Here is a 12,056-nt window from a genome sequence, read left to right on the forward strand (position 1 = left end):
GATTTAGAACAATAGTCACCCAGTGTGTTGAACTACTGAGCTGGATAGAGATGATGATGCTCCAGAACAAATCCCATGGGGTTTGAGTTGGAATATGGGGTGAGGGAAGGATGATGCCCTCTCTAAATGATACCCATGGACAAAAGCCTTATTTTTTTAGTCCACATGTTTTGGCAGGCCTCCTACTGGAGTCAACAGTCCCCAATCTAGTGCCTCCAGATGTGCTGGATTCAGCTCTTAACAGCCCCATCCAGCATAGCCAATCATCCAGTCAGTGATGATGGGAGTTGTAGTCCAAAACATCTGGAGAGCACCAGCTGTTTAATGTGTTTTCTAAAACCCACTAGTTTGCTTTACACTGGATGCATACATTGCACAACCAGTGCATTGGACCTGCCATGTCATATGCCATTTTGAAATCAGATGTGCACTATTGTGTATTAGTAGAAATATAGGTATTATCTGAGTATAGGAATGGAAAAGTGAGAAGGAAACATTTCATGTCCCCATCTTCCTCTTGTGTTTAGGAACTAGTTGGCCATCATGATGCTATGCAAAAAAAAAAATCATGCGCTTACCATGTAGCAGTTTCTTGGGCAGTGTATTCAACTCTTGGTAATGGGTCACCGCTGTCAAAAGAATAAGTGAGTACATTTGATTAGAATTCATGTACATGCCTCCAATAAGATGGATACCAAGGAACGATCTTTGGGCTGTTATTGTCAGGACTAGAAATGAAGCAAACACTGACCTTTAAGATTTTTGGGCTACAATTCTTATGCTCCTTGATCATTGGCAATGCTGGCTGGGGCTTGTGGGAGTTGTAGTACAAAACATCTGGAGGGCACCAGGTTGCCTATCCCTGTCTAAAAGGGAGGGCAAGTGCTAGGGGACTGATGCTGTGTGTTGTGTGATGGCTACTTTAAACGTTACTGTAGATGGCTCTCAGCTTATAGGAACCTAGGAAGCTGCCTTACGCTGAGTCAGACCCTTGGTCCATCTAGCCCAGTATTGTTGACACTGACTGGCAGATGCCAGGGATTGAACCTGGGGCCTTCTGCATGCAAAACAGGTGTTCTGCCACAGAGCCATGGCCCCTCTCCTGCATGGCAAGCTGATTGTGAGAAGTGGCCATTTCATGGATGTAAGCTATCACAAGCCAACGTTCAGGTGGATCGGTGATGTAACACTAATCACCAATGGCTCATGGTGAGCTGGAAGTTGCCATGCAATCCAGTTTAAAGGGGCATCCAGGGTTCATGTGCATTACCCTTGAATGTCACACTTTCAACATGAAAGAGCCTTATGAAGCCAAAACATGCATCAAATTACATATAGACATTGAAGATCTTTCAGAACAGCGGTGTTGTGGCCCTCCCGATGTTGATGGACTACAGCCGCAGTCGCCCTTGACCATTGGACATGCTGTCTGGGGATAATGGGAGTTGGAATCCAATGCCATCTGGAGGACCACAGGTTCCCCACACCAGTTTTTGAAGTCCCCCTTTCCTTTGATGATTGTTCCAGTTTTCCAACAAAGGGTGACATGGATGCCTCAATCAAGGATGTGACTTCCATCAGTCTCACAACTACTTGTGCGCACAGAAAACCAGGCTACATACTGCAATAGTATGCAAAAAGTAAAACCTCTAGGTTTTTTGTTTTTGTTTGGTTTTGCAATGTTGCTGCACTTACTGTCTGAAGTTAAAGGCCAGGTCAGCAACAAATGCCCTCCGCTTTTTGTATTCTGGATCTGTGTATCCCTAAAAGGGGAAGGAAGGAAATGCTTCTTCAATACAGTTTATGGCAAAGCCAAAAACAAACAAACAAACAAACCCAAATCCAAAATCTCACTGTTTGAATGTAGTTGTGAAAACAAGAGGTGAGTTTTGAAATTCAAAACTGCACAGTGAAATTTTAATTTAAAATTTGGGATTTTTTTTTTAAGGTTTTGTGAATGGCTGTTATGATGCTCTTTGCAAAATGAGTTCAATGAAGACATGGTACATGATTTAAGGCACAATCCCATGTACATTGCATTGAGTCCGAAAAAATGCCAACAACTCCGAGCATAGCCCAGCCAGCCAAGCTGGCTGGGGCATGCTGTGAGCTGTAGGCATTTTTTTCTGACTAAACATGGATAGGATTGTGCCCTTATTTGTATGCATGCATGCATGCATGTATGTGTGTATGTATTTATTTGTATTTATTTATGTATCTGTGTTATTTTTATTAGCCTTTTAACATTAGAAGTCCTCAAGGAAGATTACAAAACAAAAATCACATGAACTGTGGATTGCTGCTGCTTTCTTCAACCATCAACAGGGATGGAAGGGGCAAACAAAAAGTGGAGTGGGCCTTGCTGACATCTCTCCCTCTAATAGGGATAAATGCCAAGTTCTGCACCTAGGAAAAAGAAACCAAATGCACAGTTACAAGATGGGGGATACGTGGCTCAACAATAATACAAGTGAGAAGGATCTTGGAACTGATGTAGATCACAAGCTGAATATGAGCCAACAATGTGATGTGGCTGCAAAAAAGGGAAATGCTATTTTGGGGTGCATTAATAGAAGCATAGCTTCCAAATCCCGGGAAGTACTAGTTCCCCTCTACTCAGCACTAGGGATGTACGAAAATCACTTACCTGTTCGCGGATTATGCTGATGGTGGGGGGGGGGAGGCGCTCCGTCCCTCCCCCTGGAATCCTGGACAGGGGGAAGGTGCTCCATCCCTCCCCCCAGAATCCGCTCCATTCCTGCCCCGCCCTGGAATCCTCCTTGGCCGGCTCAGCAGCCGGCCAGGCCCAGCCAGGACAGAGCTGTCTGCAGCCGGATTTCCGGCCGCGGAGGGCTCTGGGGGAAAAAACCCCAAAACCCGCCTACGCAAATGGCGGCGGCTATGGCCGCCGCCATTTGCGTTCCTTATTTTTGACGTCTTCATCTACGTAAATATTTTCGTAGACTAAGACAGCGAAAATGAGGGGAACGCAAATAGCGTAGTGGACGCTATTTGCGTTCCCCTTATTTTCGCCGTCTTAGTCTACGTGATTATTTACGTAGATGAAGACATCAAAAATAAGGAACACAAATGGCGGCGGCTGTAGCCGCCGCCATTTGCGTACGCCTTTTTTTTTTTACCCAGACGTTTTAGGCTACGTAAAAACTTACATAGCCTATCACGTGGGTGTAAAACCCCCCAAACAAACCTGCAAATGGTGGCAGTGGCAGCCGGTCGGAAGAAGCCACCTGCCGAAGCCACCACCGGAGCCACCACCGCCCGGAAGATCCGCCCCAGGTAAGTCTCATCCCGAGGGGATCTGTGGGGGGGGCAGGCGTTCCGCCACAGATTTTGGGGGAACCGTGGCGGAATTCTCTGCCATCCCTACTCAGCACTGGTTCAGCCTCATCTTGAGTCCAGTTCTGGGCACCACACTTTAAGAAGGATGCAGACAAACTGGAGAGGGTTCAGAGGAGGGCAACAGAGATGATCAGGGGTCTGGAAACAAAGCCCTATGAAGAGAGACTGAAAGAACTGGGCATGTTTAGCCTTGAGAAGAGAAGACTGAGGGGAGATATGATAATGCTCTTCAAGTCCTTGAAAGGTTGTCACAGAGAGGAAGGCCAGCATCTCTTCTCGATCATCCTAGAATGCAGGACACGGAATAATGGGCTCAAGTGACAGGAAGCCAGATTCCTGTCAGGAAAAATGTCTTGACTGTTAGAGCAATATGACAATGGAGCCAATTACCTAGGGAGGTGGTGGGCTCTCCCACACTGGAGGCATTCAAGATGAGGCTGGACAGCCATCTGTCAGGGATGCTCTGACTTGGATTCCTGCACTGAGCAGGGGGTTGAACTCGATGGTCTTATCAGCCCCTTCCAACCTTACTGTGTTCTATGATTCTATGATGAAGTCAGGCAGAATGGCTGTAGGAGCCAAATGGCAGCTTGTCATCTTGCTTTTCCATCTGATCATTCCATCTGGGATTCCAACAAGAGCCAGTGTGGTGTCATGGTTAGAGTGTTGGACTGGGACTTGGGAGATCTGGGTTCTAGCCCCCACTTGTCCACGAAGCTCATTGGGTGACTTTGGGTTAGTCACTAACTCTCATCCTAATCTACCTCACAGGGTTGTTGTGAGGATGAAACGGAGAGGAAGACCATGCAAGCTGCCTTGGGTTCCTTGCAAGAGGGGAAAAGGTGGGATATAAATGTAATAATAAAGAATTAATAAAAAACAACATGAAACCCAGGCTTCCATCTTGACTCTGCCTTCTGTTCATTTTTTTTCGACAGCTACAACTTACAAGCCTCTTCCTCCTCCTTTTGGCATCCACCTTCCTTGTAAGAAGAGGCTCGACCTGGGGAGAGTCCTTATCTTACCTACTGTGGAATTATTCATAAGACCAGCTGGAACCGCTAAAAGCACTGAACAAGTGCATATGTTTCTGTGTCACGTCATCGTTGTTGTTTTTATCATCATCACCATCGTCATCATTGTCAAGGATAATGGCCTGCTTTCTGCCATAAGGTTGGGTCAGGCTGTCACATTGGATGTAACCACCTGGAAATGTTTGTAGTTTAGATGCTCCTTCGCCCTTTGCCCAAGGCCAGGTGCAGTCCCTGCTAACTAGAATGTGTGCCAACAGCTGGAGTTGGTGGGGAGTTCCAGCCTGTTGGAGGTAACGGCGGTCCACCCAAGGACTGAGCCAGTGATTGGCTGAAGCAAAATCTGCCCTGGGTTGCCAGGGATGGACTTTAAAAGGGGGCTGAGGTCAAGGCATGGGGTCTCCCTTCATCCTGGTGGTCCTGGACCTGGAGATGGCTGGTTGCTATCCAGGGAGATCCATACTTAGGTATGCAAGGATCGGACAGGTAGATTTATTATTTGGCTTGGGTGTGCATTCATGAAGCTCTCTGTATATAGTTAAGTGATTTGGCTTTGTACTGTCTTGTATAACTGGTTACTTCCATTCTTCCCTTTCTCTCTACCCCTTTATTTTGATCTTTATCCAACCTTTAGTTGATGTGATCTCTCTGCATAACCTCAGTGCTAATTTCAGTGCTTCTTGGCTTAAGAGGGTGGTTACTGGGTATTTGGGGGGACTGAAAGGCCAGGTTTGGCCAGTCCTGTTTTGGGGAAGGGGACCCCAGGATCAGGTCCTGGGTGATCCTCCCTTGCAGAGAGGTTGGGACTGGTCCCGGAGGCTGGGATCCTCCTTCCCTCCTTCCTTGACAACCATCGTCATCACCATCTGCTTGATAACTGCATACAGCACCATTACCATACATGGCTTTTCCAGAGTAATACGAGCAAAAAACCAAAACAAAACTCGTATGTGCCCGCCCCAAGGAACTTCCAGGTTTACATTTTGAACCATGGGTGAGTTGATATCAGAGGAAGGAAAGCTTTATAGAAGAGGAGAAATGAAATTAGCAAATGTCTTTCACTGGACTACTAAATCACAGGGGGGAAAGCATTTATTAAAGTTGCTTATTCGTATGGTGTTTTTTAGAGGCTTAACTACCTTTAAGCCTAAATAATTTGGGAGGTGCATTCATAACTCACCGGGTGGTCAGGATCCAAATCAGGGTCATACTTGGTGATCAGGTGATGGCATTTGTCGAGGTCTCGTATTTTCTTTGGGAACCATGGGGCTGTTGGCAAGGGTATAAATGGTAGACTGTGAGCGGCACATAGATGTTCAGTGGGCACTGCAGGGGTGGATGCTGCTCAGTGTTATTGTATTGATGGACACAGGGCTATGCACTTCTTGAAAAGGTGTTGAAGGATTAGACATCTAACAGAGCAGTGCCACAGTTATGCCAGCTACGGGGTTTTAGGATGTGGCAGAGGCCTTGCTACTCTAGCAGAACATCAGAGATGCTTCCAGCACAACAGATATACTGGAGGAGCAGCTTAAATATATGGATGGAGCTGTTCTCCTGCTGAAGATGCACCAGTGGAATAGCCAAAACTGGGTGGGGTCATGGGTGGCTTCAATTACTTCAGTGAAATAGGGGTTTTGTTGCTGTTTCAAGCTGCCTTGTATGAAAGACCACCACGATCACATTGCCACAACAGAGCATAGGACATGGTGTATAACTCAGCGCTAGGGCGGCCACTTACAAACAGCACCAAAAAAAAAAAAAATGATAAAGGGGACACATATTTGCATAAAAGTTGCATACGCTAATATATATATATATATATATATATATATATATATATATATATGGAGAGAGAGAGAGAGAGAGAGAGAGAGAGAGAGAAGTAGAAATAATGAGTAGAGTTTAAATAGGAATGCTGTACATCTCACAGCATAGAGGGGAAGATTGTGACCAGGTGATCTGTGTGTACCTTGCTCAGTCTGCTGTCCAAGTGCTCACTGTGGATGGGCTACTTCAAGGGCCCACTAGAAGGACCTTCTTAGGGTCCTTTGTCCTTAAATGCAACTTGGACTGGGCAGCCCTTCAAATAGGGGACACGTTCGAAACAGAGAATGGTCCTCAGGCAGCCCTTCAAATAGAGAGCTGTCCTCTGTAAAATAGGACACATGGCCAACCTACTCAGCACCCAATCATGGCACACCACCACTGGTACATGAACTGGAATGGGGTGTGGTTGCTACTTTCAGTGTGTGATTGTGGCTGCCCTTGCCAGAGGAGCTATGTGGCTGCTATGTTATGTGTCAACAGTGTGGAAACTCAGGCCTGGTGGCCCATCTGGCCCTCCAGGGATCCCCAGATGGCCCAGCCCCCTTCCCCCCAACCACTAATCATTTGGTGGTTCCCGAGGTTTTGTGCAGTTTCCCCCTTGCCCCCCAATCTAAAAAGTTGAAATGTAGTGGAGGCTGGGGGCTCCTATATCAGTGGGGTGGTAAATCCATTCTGAGACTCAATCAGAACCAGTCAGAACTCTAAAGGAGCTACCCAAAATGCTGAAGCATATCCCCCAAATGGGTCAGCACCTTGGATAGCTCCTTTAGAGCACTGACTGGTTCTGACTGAAACCCGGAATGGATTTACCTCCACGCTGACATTGGAGCTGCCAGCCTCCGCTGCTGCAGGTGGACCAGATTTCATCTGGCACATCACCCCTGTCCTAAAGAAAGCGCTGTACAGACAAAGACTGCCCCTTTAGATCCTGGCCAATGAGATCATTAAACCAGCTTACAACCAGATCTTCTGGCTAAATCATTTTGTGTATCTCCGTTCAGTAATCCCTAATTAACATTTGACTACTGATTAAAGACTTTTGTGTGTGCATCCAGATAGGAAGGTGCTGCGGCGGCTCTACGTACCTTTTTCTTCCCTATTAGCTTTCACATCCTCTGCCACCCTCTTTAAGGAATTGATGAGGCTGCTGACCTCACAGTTCAGAACTTCACATCTCACAAAAAAATCAAGGTCATCGGCAGTGTTTTTTGGTATTCTAGCTGGTCTAGTTTCAAGGTGATTGATTTTAGCTTCAAATATCTGAAAAAGGCAATCACATATATACCATTTCCCCGAGTGCAGTGCCCAAGGCTGTTTGCAAAAGTAACAAGCAAAAGTGAAACAATAAACTGGGAGAACAGCTTCCCCTCTTCCCCAAGTTCATTAACTGTCACAAGCAATCTGGAGACAGATGGTTTTTAGCCAAGAAATGTGCAGTGCAATCCTATGGATGTTTTATTCAGATGTAAGTCCCACACTGTTCAATGGGATTTACTTCCATGTAAGTTTTCATAGGACTACAGCCTTAGACATATACTCAGAGCTGTTTATCAGTGCCAGCTCCAGGTTTTTGATGGCCCTTGGGCAAGACACCCTCAATAGGTCTGTCCTGCAGTGAGTCTCCCTTCTCACCACCATTGTCATCAGCTGCTATTGCTCCTCACCCTCTTTCTCATCATTGCTACTACTTGCTTGCTTGACAGGGAGGGAGCCAGTGAGCGAGTTGGCAGTGGCATCTTCTGCTCTTCCTTCTCACCACCGCCATTGTCTGGAGGCAGGTGAGCAAGCGGCAGGTGTGCAAGCAGGTTGCAAGGGTGAAGAGGAAGGAGGAGCAACCTGATGAGTAAAAATGCAAATGTTTTTTGCAGCATGGAGGTAAACATTATCAGCTGCAAAAGTCTATGCATGAAGCTGCTGTTATAGACACCATTACAGTGTCCAGCTGGAACACTGACAACCCTACACAGGGGTAGGCAAAAAGTAGGCCTCCAGATGTTTCAGATTTCAACTCCCAGAATTTCTGACCATTGACCATGCTGGCAGGAGCTTCTGGGAGTTGATGTCCAAAACATCTGGAGATCTACTTTCTTCCCACCCCTACCCTACACTATGGCTGAATCTACACATAGCAGTTTTACCGTTATCATACTGCAGTGATAACTATTGGTGCCCATCAGTGTCATGTACACCAATAGTTATCGTTGCAGTATGATAACAGTAAAACTGCTATGTGTAGATTCAGCCTATAGCTATTTAGTCTTTTACAAGTGGGACCTTGCACCAAAATGTTTCAGTGTGGTGTGCTGCTGTTTAGGATTCTAGGTACTCCGTTCTGCCCCTCCATTTGTCAGAATAGTCAATCAGCATTCTGTGACCACTGAGTATGCCTGCCCAGTCCTCATTGGGCTGTTTTGGGGTTTTCCCCTCCCTTACATTTTTTTTTCTGGAGACTTTTGTACTTCTGCAAACCTTGTGATTCCCCCAAGCATGTGGCTACCTCCTGCTTGCCTGTGGATGGTGCTGTTTCAGTAACATACGCAATGAAACTCACAGCCTGAACATCAGAAATAGAGGGGATGATTATAAACACTTTCCCAAATGTTGAGAAATTCCCCAGATACACAGTTCCTCATATTTACTAGATTTTGTTTGCTTGCAAGGAGCATCAAAGATGTGGCAAAGAAGGTGCCCGAGATATATAAAATCCTCTAGGAGAATGATGGTTCTTCAAAATAAATATTTCCCTTCTGTTCTGAGTTGAGATCATTATTTTCTCAACCAGGGGAACTGCTTCATTCTTAGTGGGACAGCAGTCATGCTCAAGTGCTGAACTGGGATTCACATGTAGGTCATTATTACAGTTGTGAGAGTAGATGACCAGACTTCCAAGTATGAAAATGGAGAACACTGGAATAGGTCAGCAACAGTGGATGAACAGGCTGTGTGGGCTGTGGTCAACAGACACTGATTTCTTGGTTAAAGAGTATGTGACAGACATTCATTCTGGCATGAAGATGTAGCAATGGGAAAGGCTCTGCTTCACCCTCAACTGAATTTCTGCTGGTTCAAGGCACAGGGACCCTGCACAGATACGTCCTCTCCAAGAGAAGTGAGTGGTTGGATACAAAGCTACTGGACAAAATGAAACTTGATCTAAGGCAGTAAGGTGAAACGGCAGGGAGAGGCAAGTTAGAAGAACCACCACAAAAAATGCATTTTTAGGTGTACCCTAAGATATTTCAAGCACACACCTAAGCAGTGGAGGGTGGTCAGTTTTGAAGCACAGGAGCTCAAACCAACCACTAATAAAATCTCACTGTTAAATTTATGGGGCATGAGTGCAGTCCTACCCATAGTTACCTGGGAGTAAGCTCCATTGAACTCAATGGTGCTCCCTTCTGACTGCATAGGTTCAGTTTGCAAAAGACACTGATCTTTAACAAAAGAGTTTCAGCCAGCTGAAATGCAGCCTTTAGCTTTTAATTAGAAATGCAAACGATCTTGCAAAGAAGCACAAGTATTTAAGATGCTAGCATGAGGTATGAACTCCATCACAGAATGGGAAAGGAGTTTCCAGCCTCTGCTTGGTTGTTTTCCTCATCCTCTGACTTCCTCTGTGCTCATCTCTCACAAACAATAATAAAAACTTGAAAGCCTTGTTATTACCTCATCCACTTTCCAGAGCTAGGAGAATCCATCAATTACCCTGGTGCTCTGGCAGATGACATCATCCCTTCTATTCTGAAAAAAGTCCTGGAGCTGTGCTCCTCCACTACTCCACTGTTACCTCAATGTAAAATGTGAATTTGACCTCCAAAGAGCCCTGCTGGATCAGACCAAAGGCATTTAGTGTCCAGCATCCTGTTTCCCATAGTGGCCAGCCAAATGCTTCCAATGGGCCACACTGGGATTTAGTTACCATGGCTAATAGCCATTGACAGAAATCCATGAATGTATATAATTCCCTTTTGATACTGTCTGTGCCAGGCGTGGGCAGAAAGTAGATCTCCAGATGTTGTGGACTTCAACTCCCAGCATTACTGGCCACTGGATATGCTGGCAGGGGCTTCTGAAAGTTGAAGCCCAAAATATCTGGACATCTACCTTCTGGCCACCCCTGGTCTGTGCCCATGGCCATCACCAGCCTTCCCTAACCTAAAGCCCCCCAGATTTTTTGGACTTCAGCACCCATCAGTCCGAGCTAGCATGGCCCATCGGTCAAGAATGCTGGAAGTTGTTGTTCAAAACATCTGGAGGGTACAATGTTGGGGAAGGCTATCTTGTGGCCACAAATTCCACTTTCTTTGTGTGTGTACCTGTCCTCAGTCTACTCTCAATTTATGTTGTTGGATGGCCCAGAGCTCTAGTATTAAGGGAGATGGAAGAAGTTATTTCTATCCACTTTCCCATGCCACTGGGGCTTAGGGGAGGTGTAGTCAAAATAATCTGGAGGGCACCAGGTTGCCTCTACCTTCAAGAGTCATCTCCTTTTCTTTTCTCTCCCCTACCCAGCTAAGGAGCCCCAAATGTAGGGCTTGTTCGCAGCTGCCTGTTGAGTGTACCCAAACAGTGTGGCAAACTCCAGATTTGCTAGACCGAAAAGCAGTGGAGGCTGGTGGCTCCTATGTCATAGGGCTGTGCATACACTCTGGGTTTCAGTCAGAACCAGCCAGAACCCTAAAGGAACTTTCCAAGGTGCTGAACCCCACCCCCAAATGGGTGCAGCACCTTGGATAGCTCCTTAGAGTTCTGACTGATCCTGAGGAAAACCCAGAGCATATTCAACACGCCATTGACATTGCAGCCACCAGTCTGCACTGGGGAAACATCAGAACCAGGCAGCCCCGGTAAGGCGGCAGGCAGGCAGGCTGGCTCAGGGCAGTGGCAACCAGTCCTACCTCGAAGACTTCGGCTGTCCTGGCGATGCCGGCTCTCCTGCCATTGCGGAGGGCGAAGGTCAGGCTCAGCGTGTCTCGGGCAGGCTCTGTTCCCTGGGCCGGATCCTGGTGGTCTTGTTCGTTCGACGGCTCCATCCCTGCTGGCCAGTTCCTCCTCCGGCCCGGCCCGTGGGTCTGCAAGCAACCTGTGGGGCGGTGGCGGCCTTTCACAGGCAGGCAAGGCAGTCCTGGCATCGCAGGATCCCCCTCAAAAGAGGCGGAGATTCCCCTGACGAAATACCCCCCCCCCCCGCGACGCGCCCTCGAGGAAGGCAGCGACGGGCTGCGCCGCGGCGTCAGCCTAGCGAAGAATCCCGGGGCCGGGCTGTTCGCGCAGGGGCTGGTGGTGAAGCGGAACCGCCCCGAGGGCAGGGAGTCTGGGAGTCCGGAGAGCGGGACAATGTCATCGTGAGGGGGATCACAGCTCCCATCACCCACTGACTGGGGATAATGGGAGCTGTAGTCCAAGTCACACACGCACGACATGCACACACGACGTGACTTTAGATGGCAACAAAGTTTCATGGCCTTCTGAGGAAGAAATCTGACTTGAAGATGCACACACACACACACGCACACTTTTGATTTGTGACATGTCTTGCAGCATCTATTGCCCGTGTTGGCTGGGGAGGGTGGGAGTCGTAGTCGAAGACATCTGGACTCTGGTTTATTGCATTGGTCGCTCACCCCAGCATGGAAGGTTGATCATTCCTGTGTAAAGGGTGGAGAAAGATTTGCTCCAGGGGTATCAGTTAATCAGTTAACATGGCAGAGGGAGGGAGGCAGAATTTTCCAGGGTTTCTCCTAGCACGGAATCCGACATGACAGGCTTACCTGCTGGATCACACTGGTGGCAATGCAAACGGCTTGATAGTGGTTGTACAAAAAATCCCCCTTC

General features: G+C 47.2%; 1 protein-coding gene across 1 annotated transcript in view; it reads right to left on the bottom strand.

Annotated features, from left to right (window-relative positions):
* LOC146339516 (tyrosine 3-monooxygenase-like) overlaps window positions 1–12,056 on the bottom strand; it is a 46,137-nt gene that overhangs the window by 26,073 nt on the left and 8,008 nt on the right. Inside the window, exons 2-7 of the mRNA XM_084811881.1 lie at window positions 11,993–12,005; window positions 11,120–11,599; window positions 7,307–7,481; window positions 5,572–5,660; window positions 1,696–1,763; window positions 579–629 (exon numbers count right to left, since the gene is read on the bottom strand). Coding sequence (XP_084668007.1) covers window positions 579–629; window positions 1,696–1,763; window positions 5,572–5,660; window positions 7,307–7,481; window positions 11,120–11,599; window positions 11,993–12,005 — 876 coding nt within the window. The remainder of the gene's footprint in view (window positions 1–578; window positions 630–1,695; window positions 1,764–5,571; window positions 5,661–7,306; window positions 7,482–11,119; window positions 11,600–11,992; window positions 12,006–12,056) is intronic.

The sequence above is a fragment of the Heloderma suspectum genome, chromosome 7 (genome assembly GCF_057233095.1).
Source record: "Heloderma suspectum isolate Gila_16-S chromosome 7, 16-S_ref, whole genome shotgun sequence".
NCBI classification, from domain to species: Eukaryota; Metazoa; Chordata; class Lepidosauria; order Squamata; family Helodermatidae; genus Heloderma; species Heloderma suspectum.